This window comes from Sus scrofa, chromosome 1, assembly GCF_054392235.1.
Source record: "Sus scrofa isolate SSC_HxYL_T2T_F1_AM1 chromosome 1, Sscrofa_HxYL_maternal_Yorkshire_Landrace_v2.0, whole genome shotgun sequence".
Classification (NCBI taxonomy): domain Eukaryota; kingdom Metazoa; phylum Chordata; class Mammalia; order Artiodactyla; family Suidae; genus Sus; species Sus scrofa.
In genome coordinates this window covers 156969849-156986012 of record NC_139383.1, presented here as the reverse complement: position 1 = coordinate 156986012, position 16164 = coordinate 156969849, and the positions used below count along the sequence as shown (strand labels likewise).

Below are 16164 nucleotides of genomic sequence, written 5' to 3'. Positions count from 1 at the left end.
ATGTTTGAGTTTGGACAGTAGCCACTGGACGTTTGTCAGTACAGCTCGGTGAGTCTCTTGGTGGCAACGTATTGACTGTGTATTAATACCGGGTTTTCTGTTGGGCTGTCAGTTGATTGTTTAGAATGTAAATGAAGCTGTTGATGGATCTGGTGACTGATGGCTTAAATTCCAATTAATCAATTGCTTCATCAGTTTCTTAATTCAGATCAAATATCTCCTGAATGCACGCAATTCTTTTAGTGGTATTAAGAGAAATTAATGCTTTAGAACTAATTTTCATCAATCTCTTATAAATGCCAATATCTTTTTCACTTGTCTCCTAAGTGATGACATTATAGTTTAAGTGTTTGGGACATATTACAATAGCTCAGCTGTCACTTGTTAGTGGGTGAGGGGTAGGTAAATGACACTGTACTCATCCACATTCTCTCTGTGGTGCTATTCATCTTGCCACTAGCTTAAAAATTTCATGCAGAGTCATTAAGTCATATAAATGATTTAGAAATTAAGTTTAATGGCAAACGATCTGGTATTATATATGCAAAGTCAATGTCTATTTTTCTTTTATTGGGCACATACTGTAGCCTGTCTCTTTCAAAGCTATTGGATTTGTGAGCTGTGGCAGGCAGTCTGCTAATATATTACAGGGTAACTTATTACGATGTATGACAGACTCATGTGCTCTGTCTCACAGTGTCCCATCAATTACTTTATCACCACTTGATGCGGTTCTCCTAGGTGACATATACACTAGTTGATCTTCATTTGATTGTCATTAAACTTGTCCTTTGCTGTCAACTCTTGTCAATTATACCAAATAAAATCAAGTATTCGTAAGAAGTCAGTAATAGGATATAAGCAGACCAATTTAATAATTCATTTTTACCGAGCCTTAACTGGCATCAGTTGTAGCTAGTGCCTGCTGTTAAAAAATTATTAGATATAGTTCAGTGGGGCACATTTTAAGTATTAATTGCTGGTGGCTGTGATTAGTTGAAAGTGCATTGGCTGTAAGAAGAAAGCCTTTGGTATCTCTGTGGAGCAAGATAGCAAGATAGCAAGAAAATGCTCATAGATGTGCAGGAGTCCATGTTTTCTAGGGCTTCAAGGGAGGGTGAGGCTAGTGTTGATGTGGATTTGCATGGACCTAGTTTAGTTTTAGAACATTGTGCAAGAGGTGTACTAGACCAAGCCGTGTGAAGATAACAGTCTTACATATCTACCTTAGCTAAATGATAAGTTCCCAATGTATTCCATTCACTGGCAGATTTTAATATTTTCTTCTAAATTTTACAGCCACTTCAAAGTAAGTCTTATTTTTCCCACTGTGCACATGAAATACTTAATAGGGTGAAGTAACTGGACAGGGAGCATCGGTGAGTGAATTAGAGAGCTAGTGCTCAGCCCAAGGCTGTCTTTTCTCACTGTGTTGCAGCAGCCTCTCCCCACCCTGCCACCAAGCTTGCAGCGGCTGGATGTGAGATCTCAGATCCTAGACCAGGAATAACACCCAGGCTGCAGTGGTTAAAGCTCTGAGTCCTAACCCTAAGACCACCAGGGAACTTCCCATGTGTTACACTAGCTTTTAATTTTTTTTTTCTTTTTTTCTTTTTAGGGCCATACCTACGGCATTTGGGAGTTCTCAGGCTAGGGGTCTAATTGGAGCTTCAGCTGCCTACCCTATGCCATAGCCACAGCAACTCAGGATCTGAGCCGCATCTGCCATCTGCACCACAGCTTGTGACAACACTGGATCCTTAACCCACTGAGCAAGGCCAGGGATTGAACCCATATCCTCAATACAAGTCGGGTTCTTAAGCCTATGAGCCACAGGGGAACTCCAGCTTTTACTTTTTAAATATAAGGGCCTGGAGCAGGGAGCCACCTTCAGTACTGTTGACATTTTGGGCCAGATATTTCTTAGTCATGATGGTCTATCTCAACACACTGAAGGGCGTTGAGCAGTGTTCTTGGCCTCAGCTCCTCACTAGATGCCAGTAGCACCCCTCCCACCCCTACCCCCGGTGCCTATTGTGAAACTCAGTGGTCTCCAGAAGTTTCCTGCGGGTAGAATCACTCCTGGTTGAAAACCACTAGAGGACTTTTTTCATTGAAGAAAATCCCTGAAATAAATCTTAAGTATTCAATTATATATCATTCAGTAGTAATTGTTTTAATATTCTTCTGAGAACTTTCTTGGTGGTAAGAACAGGTTGATGCTGTGGAATTTGAGCCATGACCTACCCTGGCTCCAGTGTTGGAAGCTTCTGCTCCAAGCCAGGGCAGCCAGGAAGTCAGGGGCTCCATCTTCTTGCAGCTCCCAGGCTGAGGCCAGGGCCTCACCCTGGGAGGGGTGCCCACCAGTCTCTCATTTTCCCCAAACTGGGTGGGCTCGGCCCAGCTCCCTGGACCTCCTTATGCTGCCCAGCTCCAACTCAGAGGCAAGAGCCCTGTCCTGGTCTTGACAGGCTAGGAATACTGGGGCCCTAGCTAGTGGTCCCCCCACCCCCACCACCTTGCTTATAGGGCAGAGGTGACATATTTGGATGGGCCCACAACTCCCCCAGTGCCCACTTGTAAGCACGGTGTCACTGATGATAAAGCTGGCTGCTGTGCCACACCCATCTCCTGTGCCTAGGCCCAGAGCTTCTGCACAGGGGATGAACAGAGATCTTTTCATCTTTCCCTGTGGACTTCTTGGGGAGCAGAGCTTGCCTAAATTCACACATCAGGGCAATGCTGAAATCAGTGGAGAGCTTGGTGGCCGGCAGTTCAAAGGAAGGATCTGTGATAACACACCAGGGAGAGACAGAGCAGCACCACCAGAAACCTCATAGGCAGGTACCAGGAAAGCGTCAGCCAGCAGGAGGCCAGTGGGATCATACCCAACCCTGTGTGCCTACCCCAGCCGGCTCTGCCCAGGGGCTTCTTGAGGCAGACCTAAAAGGCTTCTGGGACATAGGCAAATCCTTCAGCAGCTCCTGGCCCTGGGGCCTTGGCACAGTGTTTGGAATCCCTGCTCTCTTCCAAGGGCAGGTCATGCAGAGCTGAACTTAGTCGTATGCGTTCCCTTTGGCCTGCAGTTGGTATTTATGCCCAGGGCTGTGGTCTCAGGAACAGCTGAGAGAATACTTAAGCTTTAGTCCTGACTAAACTGGGGGCAAAATTATGAACTTCCTGAGATGTGAGAGTAACCTGCAAGCCACACCCATTCAAACGTAAGGGGTGAAAATCTGACCAACTAATAAACAAGTTCAAGCACGACTTTTTACCAGTAAGAGGTTTATGTGGAACCAGGAACAAGTCCTGGAAAGCCAGGGAAAAAAATCTGAGTAGGGACATCAGGGACATGCACTGCAGAGGAGAGAGACTTCGCAAAACATCATTAATAAACCAACAACTGAACAACCAGTGTCCAAGTGAAATCCCTCAATGCAGTTCAAGCTGTTTGGTAATGTTATTTTACATCACAGGGATTTGGAGTCGGGTGGACCTAGACGTGGTGTTGATTCTGTGCTTTCTGTTGAGACGCGGCGGGAGCCACCTCTAAGCCTGAATAGGGGCAGTGTTTCCTGCCACTCTGTCTCATTGGACATCAGATATCATATGTGGGCCACGACTGGCACTTAGTAGATGCTCAGTAAATAATAACTTTTCCATTTTTTAGGAGAAAGTAGTGACTTTCTATTATAAATATACACAACTTCATACATTTTTGAGCGGTCAGATCCGAGATAGTTTTTATATAAGTTCCTCCCCATAATAATCTTCGGAAGATATTTTCTACGTGAGCCAGACCAAAGAACTGTGCTTGTATTGAATCCCCGCTATTGTTCCCTGTTCCTCTGTTGTTACTTTATCCCAGACCCTCTCCTGCCTCTGCTTTGGCCCCCACACTGGTCTCTTGTATTTTGGTCCTTTGGCCCTCAGGGTTCAAAGGGATTCTGATTATGACAGAAAGAACTTTGTACTCACAGAGCTAGTGTCCTGCTTTGCTAAAGAGTCTTTCTGAATGCTCGGCATATGTTACGGGCCTTCTTTTGCTTGACTCTCTGTCATAGCTCTTTTCCAGCTGAGTCTTTCTGCCTTAGGGGCTGTCATAGAAACCCTCCACCCCATTTCTAGAACAGGGCTCAAAAACATGTGCCCCATGTAACTCAGTTTAAAGTTTTATTTTAGTGCTTTGAGGCTGACTACTTGTGGTCAATCACATACTATATGCTTCTCCTAGAATATTTTTTTCCTTTTATTTTTATTTGGTTGTCTGTCTTTAATTATTAAACTGTAACAATAACAAGATCAGTCAGAATTATAGTACCTGGAATGATGCTTTCAGTATAATGGTGTTCATCTGACCGCAGGTTGTGTGTATACCTGTAATAGGTAGGCTAGGCTGTACAATGTGAGTTAATTTTATTTATTTATTTATTGTCTTTTTTCTTTTCTTGGAGGTTCCCAGGCTAGGGGTCTAATAGGAGCTGTAGCCTCTGGCCTATACCACAGCCTCAGCAACACCAGATCTGAGCCGCATCTGCGACCTACACCACAGCTCATAGCAGCTCCAGATCCTTAACCCCCTGAGTGAGGGCTGGGATCGAACCCACAGCCTCGTGGTTCCTAGTTGGATTCGTTAACCACTGAGCCACGATGGGAACTCCAGTGTGAGTTAATTTAGAAGCCAACAGTGCTGCCTTTTTATTCTTTCTCAAGTTTGTTTGTTTGTTTGTTTTTTTTTTTTTTTTTTTTTTTTTTTTTTGGTCTTTTTAGGGCCGCATTTGCGGCCTATGGAGGTTCCCAGGCTTGGGGACGAATTGGAGCTGTAGCCACTGGCCTACAGCACAGCCACAGCAACACAGGTTCTGAGCCGCACCTGCGACCTACAGCACAGCCCACGGCAATGCCACATCCTTAACCCACTGAGCGAGGCCAGGGATCCAACCCACTTCCTCATGGATGCTAGTCAGGTTCGCTAATGACTGAGACACTACAAGAACTCTTTCTCAAGTTCCTACTGCTCATATCTAGACATTTCCTATAAAATCTTCACCAAGTCTTCATTTTCTTTTTGTTAAAGATTAAGTAAATCTATTTTTCTTAACCTACCATTATTTACAACCTTACCAACCACTTACTTAGTTTTATTTTTGTTTGTTTTAATTATAAATATCCGATAGCATTATTTTAACCATTTAAGAGTTAAATAACCGTATTATTTCAGCTGCTTTATGGATAAGGGATGTTTAACAGATCTTATTAGATATAAATAAAACTTGTCCAGTATCACTTCTGTAGGAAGATGTTTTCTGAATCCTGAACAACTCAGAAACGGCCACACCTTGGCATCTTAGGTTCTCTCTTCACCAGTGATGGCAGCCTATAAACAGCTATGAACTTTGTAAGGCTGTTGACCTCTTGTTTCCTCTAACAGTAATGTTACTGAGTCATCTTATATCCATAAAGTTAAAACCCATTTCACATAGTACACTTAAAGTTATGTTTTCAATAATAAAAAAGAACTATTCAAAATAGTGTAAAAAACTTTTATTTAATGTTTCTGTTCTACTATAGTGATCACTATTGAAAGCTGACCTGGCATAAGGCAGTCTCTTCCTCTGGATAAAAGGGAAAAGGCCATGAGGTAACTTATTGATGAAATTAGCTGCTGAAGTGGACAGGAAATGCAGCCAGCCAGTAGTTGTCCTAGCACGAGTGCTATTAAATGACTGTGTAAGCAGTCAGCCGTTCACCAGAGCTGCATTGGTACTGAGCGGTGCTGATCAATAGTATAGTTCTACATGATGTGATGGATAGGAGCAAACACTGACAGACAGGAGTCGGGGAGCTCAGAAATACAAGTATGAGAAAAGTACAACTAAAAATAGTCTCCCTCTTTGCAGGTGTTCAAATGCAGATTTAAATGTGGGTTTCTGTAGTGCAGTTTCAGTTATTTACAGTGTTTCTTTCCTGCAAAGATTATTTTCTATATTAATCTGAATATGTTTCTTAAAATTTTTTATTTTATACTTTATTTTTAAGAGCAACTTTAGGTTCACAAAAAAATGAGGAGGTACAAAGATCTCTGGTGTACTCCCTGTCTCACAAAGGCATATCTCCCCCATTATCAACATCCCCTACCAGAGTGGTACCTTTGTTACAGTTGATGGATTTATATTCACACATCTTCACCCAAAGGCTGTAGTTTACATTAAAATTCACTCTTGGAGTAGTATATTCTGTGGGTTTGGACAGCCATCATTATATATAATATACAGAGTGTTTTCAGTGTCCTACAGATTTTCTCTGCTCTGCCGTTTACTCCCAACTCCATCCCTCGCAACCACTGGTCTTTTTATTGTCTCCACTGTTTTATCTTTTTCAGAATGTGATGCATTTGGAATCGCATTGTATTCAGCCTTTCAGTTTGGTTTCTTTCACTTAGTAATAAATATTTAAATTTCCTCCTTATCTTTTCATGACTTGATAGCTCATTTTGGTTTTTTGCTGAATAATTCTCCATTGTCTGGATGTACCACAGATGATCCATTCACTTACTGAAAGATATCTTGGTTGCTTACAGGTTTTGGCAGTTATAAAGCTGGTATAAAATCTACACACAGGATTTTGTGTGGACATACGTTCCCAGCTCTTATGGGTAAATGCCAAGGAGTATGATTAATGGATTGTAAGGGTAGATTATGTTTAGCTTTGTAAGAAATCACCCATCTGTCTTCCAAAGTGGCTGTACAGTCTTGCATTCCCACCAGCAACGAATGAGAGTTCCTGTTGCTCCACATCCCCACCAGCATTTGCTGTTGTCAGTGTTCTGGAGTTAGGCCATTTTGGTAAGTGTGTAGTGGTATCTTGTTTTATGTTGCATTTCCCTGATGACCTATGATGGGGCTAATCTTTTCATATGCTTATTTGTCACTCTTTATCTTCTTTGTTCAAGTTTGGCCCATTTTTTAAATTGGGTTGTTTTCTTATTGTTGTGTTTTAAGAGCTCTTTATATATTTAGGATAACAGTCCTTTACCAGGTGTGTCTTCTGCAAATATTTTCTCTCAGTTGTTTTCTAATTCTCCTGCTAGTGTGTTTTGGAGAACAGAAGTTTTTAGTTTTAGTGAAGTCCAATTTATCTTTTTTTTTTTTTTTAAGGCACCACCATACCCAGGGTCATCTAGGTTTTCTCCTAAGTTATCTTCCAGGAGTGTTATAGTTTTGCATTTTACATCTAGGTCTAGGACCATTGTCAGTTAATTTTTATAAAGGGCATTAGGTCTGTGACTGGATTTCTTTCTTTCTTTTTTTTTTTTTCATGTGCATGTCTGGTTGTTCTAGCATCATTTGTTGAAAAGACTAACTTTGCTAGATAGTATTGCCTTTGCTACTCTGTCACAGATCAGTTGACTATTTATGGAGTTCTATGTATGTGTTTTCTACATTCTGTGCCCTTCATCTATGTCTACTTTTTCACTATACCATCTTTGTCTTGATTACTATATCATTATAGTCATTTTTTTCAATGTTAGTGAATGGTGTTAAAATACACATAACATGAAATACACATAACCTCCAGCCCCTGGTATTCTACTTTCTGTCTATGAATTTGACTACTCTTAAGAACTTCATGTAAGTGGACTGATACAGTATTTGTCTTTTTGTGACTGGCTTACTTCACTGAGTATAATGTCCTCAAGATTGAACCATGTTGTATATTGCAAAATTTCTGTCCTTTTTAAGACTGAATAATATTTTATTATATGTATGTACCACATTTTTTTAATCCATTCATCTGTCAATGGACACTTGCATTGCTTCCATATTTTATCTATGGTAAATAATGCTACTATGAACATGAGTTTAAAAATGTCTCTTTGAGACTCTGCTTTCAGTTCTTTTGGGCATGCACCCAGAAGTGGAATTGCTAGGTCATACGGTATTTCTTGTAAAAACTTTTTAAGAAATTGCCATACTGTTTTGCATTGAAGATCTTTTTCCATCCTTTCACTTTCAACCTCTTTGTGACTTTGGATATTAAGTGAGTCTATTGTAGACAGCATATGGTTTTTATCCATTCTGCCAATCTCTGTCTTTGATAGGGTTGTTTACCCCATTTACATTTAAAGTAATTACCAATAAGGAGTGATTTCTTTCATTGTGCAGTTTATTTTCCGTATACCTTATAGCTTTTTTTGTCCATCACTTCCTAATTACTGTCTTTTTTTGGTTGACATAGTGAAATATATAAATTCCTTTTTCAATTCCTGTTGAGTATATTCTATATAGCTATTTTTGTGTGTGTGTGGTTACCATAGGGATTACATTTAATATCCTAAAATTAAAAAATGATTTAAATTTATAGCAGCTTTACTTCAATAATATATACAAACCCTACTCCTTTACAGTTCTATTCCCATCCTTTCAGTTGTTGATGTCAAAAAAATTACGTCATACACTGTGTGCCCCAAAGCATAAACTAATAGCTGTTTAAACTGTATTAGCCTCTTAAATGATGTAGAAAATAAGATTAGGAGTTACAAACCAAAGTTACAGTAATTCTAGCTTTTAAACTAATAATTTTTTTCTTTAAAGTTATTGATCTCTTAAATCACATAGAAAACAAAAAGTACAATTACAAACCATTGTTACAAGAAAGTTACTAGCTTTTATAATTGTCCATGCATTAATAACCTTAATTGAGATCTTTATTTTTCCACACATCTTCAAGTTACTGTTGATTCATTTCACCTGAAGGCCTCCCTTGAGTATTTCTTGCAGGGCAGGTCTAGTCGTCACCAGCTTCCTCAGCTTTTGTTTATTTGAGGATGTCTGGATTTTCTCTCACATTGAAGAGCAGTTTTGCTAGATATGATGTTTGGTTGACCATTTATTTTCTTTTAGCACTCCGAGTTTATTGGCACACTGCCTTCTGGCTTCCATATAAATGACTTCTCTTTCTGATGAGAAATCTGCTAGATATCTTATTGCTGATCCCTTCTATGTAATGATTTTCTTCTCTCTTGCTGTTTTGAAGATTTTGTCTTTTGGAAGTTTGCTTATAATGTGTCTTGGTGTGGGTCTATTTGAGTTCATATTACAGGCATACCTCAGAGATACTGCAGGTTTGGTTCCAGACCATAGCAATATAGTGAATATCAATAAAGTGAGTTACCCAGATTTTTTGGTTTCCTGGTATGTGTAAAAGTTATATTTACACCATACTGTAGTCTATTAAGTGTGCAATAGCATTATGTCTAAAACAAAATACAGATCTTAAAAGATATAGAACAGAAATAATTACAGTAGTAAAATCTAAGAACACTGATCACAGATCATTACAACAAATATAAAAATAGCAAAAAGTTTAAAATATTGCAAGAATTATCAAAATATGACAGAGACATGAATACAGCAAATGCTGTTGGAAGAATGGCACTGATAGAGTTACTCAGTGCAGAGTTGCCACAAACTTACAAAGTTGTAAAAAATGTAATATTTTCAAAGTGCTACCAAATGAGGTGTGTTTTACTTGGATTTTGTTAGGGTTGTTGCAAGTATATATTTGTGTCTTTCACCAAATCTGGGAAGTTTTCAGCCATTATTTCTTCAGATGCTCTCATGGTTCTTTCTCTGTCTTATTCTTCTGGGACTGCCGTGGTGCATATGTCAGTCCATGTGGTGGTGTTCCATAGGACTCTTAGTCTTTGTTCACTTTTTTCCTTCTGTTCCTCAGACTGGATCATTTCCATCGTCCTGTATTCAGGTTTGCTAATTCTTTGTTCTCTCTGCTCAAATCTGCCTCCCTCTAGTGAATTTTCATTGCACTTGATTTTCTTTTTCATTTGTTTTTAGGTTTTCTCTCTCTTTATTTATATTTCCATCTTGTTCAGTGTTTTCTTGACTTTCTCCACATCTTTCTTTAGTTGTTTGAGCATGGTTTTAGATAGTTGCTTTAAAGTCTTTGTCTAGTAGAACTACCATCAAGTCTTTTTTGAGGACTGTCCCTGTTGATTAATTTTCCCCATAAATTGGCCATACTCTCCTGTTTATTTGCATGCCTTGTGATTTTTTTTTTTGAACACTGGACATTTTAATCTAATAATTTGGTAAATTTGGAGAACTGATTGTCTCCCAGTGGTAGGACAGCTTGATTCTCTAACATAACAGTAATAGGATTGGAGTGAAACTCCTCAAATACTGTAGCTCATTCAGTGCGCATGCATGCGTGCGTGCGCGCGCACACACACACACACACCCACACCCACAGCCAGACATACCTAATTGACAGTCTCCTTCTGAGGATGGTAGGGTACCTATTCATTGCCTTGAAATGTAGTTAAATAACAACAGGAATCAGTGCTTTCTTACAGGAACTTTTCCACCAGGTGAGCCAGCTAGATCCAAAGAGCAGAAGCCTCTCACTTTACATTTTTTTTTCTAGGTAAAATGTGAAAAGGGAGGCTAGACTACTGCTTTCCACAACCTCTGGTGCAGTAATGGATCTCTCTAGTGAGCACTGAGCATAAAGGGCTGGCTGTGGGCATCAGAGCAGAGCAGGACCTTATGTTTCTGGATGGAAGCAGGGCAGCAGTGGGAGGGTCGGTGAAGTCTGATCTGGGACCTGGGTGCAGGATCCAACTTATATGACCCACAGAGGGAAGGGGAGCTGGTTGGCTTGGACCGTGAGTATTCAGTCAGTGACATGCAGAACCAGGCCCTCCAGCAGATAAATTGGAAGGGGTAGGGAAGGCCTATGATCACAAGTGACTTTAAAGACTTCCCCAGAGTGGGCAAGGCCCAGCAGTGGTGCTAAGGATGCACATTTTGGTGGTAAACTGAAGCAGAACTGGGAAGTGCAAGTGGTAGTACTGCTACTTTACAAGCAGGGCAGGGGACTGTGATGGGTGGGGCTCACACAGCGTCTCCTGAAAGATCCCACAGTTGGTACCAGGTGGACATGTGCTTGTGTGGCTTTCTGAAACTATTTCATTTTATAATTAAATTTTTGAAAAACCTCAGAAGTCACTTGAATTCATTTTGTGATTTAATTACTAATTTGCTGCATTGTTTTATATGCTTCCTTTTATTTTTTAGTGATCACTTTGTTAAGGTTTGACATAATTTGGCTTTTTAATGATTTTAATTGAATTATTTAAATAATTTCAAAGTGAATAGTGTAAACTAGGATGTCCTCAGAAGGGTGTTGCTTCCATTCCAGTCCCATTCCCTGTTCCCTTCCTCCGTCTGTGGTAGTGTCCCTATGTACACACACTCACACAGACACACACACATGCACACCATCCCCACCTTGTTCTTCAGGAGGTGGTGTTACTTTGTTCCCAGTATCGTACAGCTGGCGTTTTTCATTTCACAATTTATATCCTAGAGAGGTTTTGCAGATTATCTATCTATCTATCTATACACATATATATAAAATAAAATAAAATACCTTTAGTCAAGAAGGCCAAATAGGAGATAAGTTATTAAACAGTTAATGACCTATGTCTTTTTAGCAAACACATTTTGTAAGTCAAATAAATAAAGACTTGTGAGGATTTTTTTTCATGGTACCCTCTAGATATATCATTTCTGTACCCCACTGTGCCTTAAATAATGGTTTTAAGTACCTACAACTCAGGAACTTTTCTCTTATTTCAAGGTTCATGTTTTATTCGAACTGATCAACTAGATGGTGAAACCGACTGGAAGCTCAAAGTGGCGGTGAGCTGCACGCAGAGGCTGCCAGCCCTGGGGGTGAGCACTGTCATTACTCCCTCATTTATAGTGATCTTTTTCTCTATAGTAAGGTCAGTTCTGTTTATACCAATTAACTTAATTAATGGTTTGATAATTTTTGAAAATAATTTTTTCATTACTAAATTCATTGAAAATTATGCCCATGTAATTTCTCTGGTGTCTTAGACCAGTTTGAAGTGTAGTTTCGAGTGTTCCTGTTGGCTTGACTCTTAGGTTTTCTTTCTTTTCTTTCCCTTCCCTTTTTGTTTTTCTTTTAAAACCCTCTCATTTGAGTAATCTTTGAAGTTGAGGACTCTTGGTGGGGGTTAGAAGAGTGACTGACTCCAGGAGTCCTTGAGACACTGCTTTGGCAGAACCCAGATGGGCTTTCCCCTTTGAAGGGGAGACTTCTCTGAGTGGGGGGGAAGTGAAGAGTTGCTGCATTTCAGCAGCGAGAGAAGGAGACAGACACCCTTGCTTGTCTTGCTTGGCCTGTGTGACCTGGGAAGTAGGCAAGAGGTGGACTAGAGGAAACCATGCTTATGGATTTAGAGTTCTCAGTGATTTCTCACTAGTGCTGCGAGTTTCCTAAGCTGCTAGACAGCCTTTTTTTTTTTAATTAAAAAAAATTTTTTTTTTTTTTTAGCAAAACCACAGTTGTGGCCATTTGGTATTTATTTTGTGTTATATGTGCTATTTATGTGAATGAGAGAAGCTTTATCTTACATGGTTTGCTGATATTCATTGGAAAGGTGAAGACAGACTGAGATTGTCTAAAGAATGACCTTGGACCCAAGCAGTTGTTGGTTAAGGGAAGAGAAGTGAATACTCTAGGTTTGGTCACTTTCCTTAGTTTGGTTGGATCTGGGTAGCAGTAGCTGCCTGTATTGCACATAGTTTATAGTTAATCACTGTGAATAGCAGGAGCCTCCCTCATTCTTGTACTTATTGGACTGTTTGGAAACTAAATATGTTGACATGTATAAGACTTGGCAATATTTTGATTCTTTAGGTATTTTTGATTGCTTATACTTTAGGTAGTCCCTAGGTTGAAATTCATTCCTTCATGTGTTTTATATATCTTTTCCACAATCTGCTGGTTGCTAACAAGAGTTGCTTCTTCTGTCTGGTGTTATACCATTTCATGTACAATTGAAGAATCTTGCACCGTAGTCTTCCACATCCTCCTCCTCATCCTTTTTGTGTTATTGTCTCATCCATTTTACTCCTATAAACCACGCATTACTTTTTGTTTGTTTAAGGTAGTCAAGTATATTAAAATGATATTAAAAAGTGAAAACTATCTTTTCCGTTTTTCCCTACCTTTACCAGTTCCTGGGCTCCTCTTTCCTGTGTGGATGTTGTTTTCCTTCGACTCAAAGAGCTTCTTTGAACACATATTGTAGGAGAAGTCTGCTAGGTTAATTGTTACAGTTTTGTTTGAAGGATGTCTATTTCACCTGTGTTTTTGAAAATATTTTTCTATGCATACCACTGCTTTCCTGAACTGTTCTTTGTGCTTGTCCTTATCGTTTCCCTGTGGTTCTGCTCTGGGCATTTGAAAGACTTTGGTGATGGCTTTTAGTTTGTCTTGCTTAGGTTTGTTCTCTTCTTGTATCTCTGGGTTTGTGGCTTATTCTTCTCTATCCTCCTTCCTGCCCAGGCCCCACTCACTCTCTAGGACAAGAACGACACACATGTTAAACTTGACATTCCCGCAGGTATCCAGCTTCTCCTGCTCTCTTCTCTGCCTTGTTTTATTTCTGTGACTCAGTTTTGATTGTGTCTGTTGCTCTCTCTTTAAATTTGCTAATTTTATCTTGTTCAGGATCTAGTCTTCTGTTAAGACCAACTTAACAATTTTTTATCCCCAAATTTTTTTATATTTTTAATCTCTGGAATTAGGTTCCATGTATTCACTCAATTTTGTTATTGTTTATATATTTTTCTCTCCTAATGTGTTCATAGTTTCATTTAAATCTTTCTGCAGTTTATAGTATTTATTCTTTGTCTGTTAATTCCATTGTCTCTCTTATCTCTGGGATGTCGCTTTATCCCACCCAGGGTGGGTGTTAGTGGATGGAAACAGACTCAGGGAACACTGCAGATCACTGCCACTCCTTTCCTCTCTGTTCCCTTCCATTGTTGGCACAATCCAGCTGCCATACTTCCTTGGGCTCTGTTGTTCCTAAATTTACAAAGACTGTAGCCTTCCACTTGGCTTTCCCCAGCCCCCTGGTACAGAACCTCCCTTTTATGCAGGAAGAGGCCTCCCGTGGGGCTCGCACCTGTGATACCTTCTCCTGAGGGTCATAGGCCTGCCATTCTGCCAGAAGCACTGGGTCCTGTGTCTGAAAACAGCTGTCTCATATATTTTGCTCGTTTTACAGTGTCTTTAGTGGGGCAAGTTTCATACCAGTTATAAAAATATAGCTTGTAGAAGTCCTTGATTAATTCTTAGTGAGAAATCTAAATGTCTTTCGGACTAAGCCTCATGACATTTCAAATTATAATTAAAAGATGGTCCCGCAAGCATAAGATTTTAAAAATACCACACCAGTGGGTCTTTATTATTGGAGGAGTGGCTTATTTTAGGGACACACCTGCCAGGAGGATGAGGTGCCCCCTGGGCCATGTTACCACTGCCCAGAGTGTGCTTCATGCCACTGTCCTCTCTCTTACCTCACAGCTTTCTTTGCATTTCAGGCTAACCAGCCCCCTCTCTTAGGACCCATTCTTTCAAAAATGAGATGGAGTTGAATTTTTCCTGATTATAATAGTAGTGTATGCATTGAAAATAGTATATAAATCATAAGGAAGATGAAAAAAATCACTGCTTAGCTTTGGCTGCCATTCACACATGGCACAGATTCTTCCTGAGGGTGCCCTTCCCCTTGCCACACACAGGCACAGTTGGATAAAGCTGTGTATACTTTTTCCTGTTAAGATATTTATTCAGCAGTATGTTTGGTTATGTTAGAAACTGTCCACCTCTATAGGTGCTTTTTAACTATAACTGATGTAACCAGCCTTGTATCAGTGAACATGTCAGTCAGTACTTTTGATGTTTTATGAATAGGATTAGAGATCAAAAGATAGGCATATTTCAGGGATTTTGATTCTTTTGACAAAATAGACTCCAGTGACTCATACATCTCCTATGTATTAATTAGTCAATTGACCTGTCAGTCTTCTCTGATGACTGTGAAAATGACACCCTGTTGAAATTTTCATTTAATTTTTTTGTGAAGTTGGAGATATCTTATTTAAGAAACTATATTTCTCATATTTTTATAAGTTTCTGTTGATGTTGTCTGCCGATTTTCCTGTTGTATTTTTTAAAAGAGGTCTTTATATGCAGTTGCTAATCATTTTTCATCTTTTCACTTTGCTTTAATCTCTTCTAAATATCTTTGGTTATAGTCTCTTTCATCTGCATAAAAGTTATGCGTGCTTATATAATGTGACCTACTAGTAATTTTAAAATAGTCTTTAAAATGATTACTTATATGGAGTCCCTGTCGTGGCTCAGCAGTTAGTGAACCCGACTAGCATCCATAAGGACACGGGTTCGATCCCTGGCCTCCCTCAGTGGGTTAAGGATCTGGCGTTGCCGTGAGCTGTGGTGTAGGTTGCAGATGCGGCTCCAATCCCATGCTGCTGTGGCTCTGGTGTAGGCTGGTGGCTACAGTTCCGATTGGATCCCTAGCCTGGGAACCTCCATATGCCTCAGGTGTGGCCCTAAAAGACAAAAAGACCAAAAAAAAGGTTACTTATATACTGTGATAGAGGTGCTAATAATCACTACAGTGACAATCATATTACAATACATAAATATATTGTTAACTTATATACCTTAAATTTACACAGTGTGTTATGTCAAATATATTTCAGTAAAAATATTTGAAAAATAGGTACTGTACTGCCTTTGGTTTTATGCAAACACTATTTCCACTCCATGATTATATTTCAATGATTACTTTTAAAATAATCCCAGGTTTACACAGGAAATCGCCAATCCATCTAGCATTTGTTTTGAGTCAAGCTGTGAGTAGGAAATCAAACTTAAAAACAACCTGCTGGCCAGTCACAGCAGTATGTTTGCTGAATAGCTCACTGTTTTAGCACAGATTTTAAATTGCTCTTGGTGGTTCCTGTTTTAAACTCTTGACATCACTGTGTGAGTTGTCCAGGATTCGCCAAACCTTTGCAGAGTACGTGTTGCAAATCACTTCTCCCAGTATGTTTCCTGGCTTTTTGCTTTAAAATATCTTTTGCCATATAAATGTTTTAAATTTTATTTAAGTAAATATTTATCTGTTTTCCTTTTTGCTTGTGGGTTTTGCGCTGTGCCCAGAAGGCTGTTCCCCACCATGTTCATTGATCATTCAACCACTGTGATGTTTGTCAGCGGGTAGTCTAAAAG

The 16164-nt window shown here is 39.6% G+C and overlaps 1 protein-coding gene across 30 annotated transcripts in view; it reads left to right on the top strand.

Annotated features, from left to right (window-relative positions):
• The window catches only part of ATP9B (ATPase phospholipid transporting 9B (putative)), a 198309-nt gene that overhangs the window by 54889 nt on the left and 127256 nt on the right, over positions 1 to 16164 (top strand). For 22 of the 30 annotated variants that reach the window (XR_014840702.1, XR_014840698.1, XR_014840706.1 and 19 more), the window contains one exon: positions 11662 to 11756. The exons of the other annotated variants lie outside the window; for them this stretch is intronic. Coding sequence is in view for 16 of the 22 variants with exons in the window: in XM_085017429.1 (XP_084873555.1) it covers positions 11662 to 11756 (95 nt within the window). In the remaining 6 variants the exon portion in view is untranslated. The remainder of the gene's footprint in view (positions 1 to 11661; positions 11757 to 16164) is intronic. 30 annotated transcript variants of the gene reach the window in all.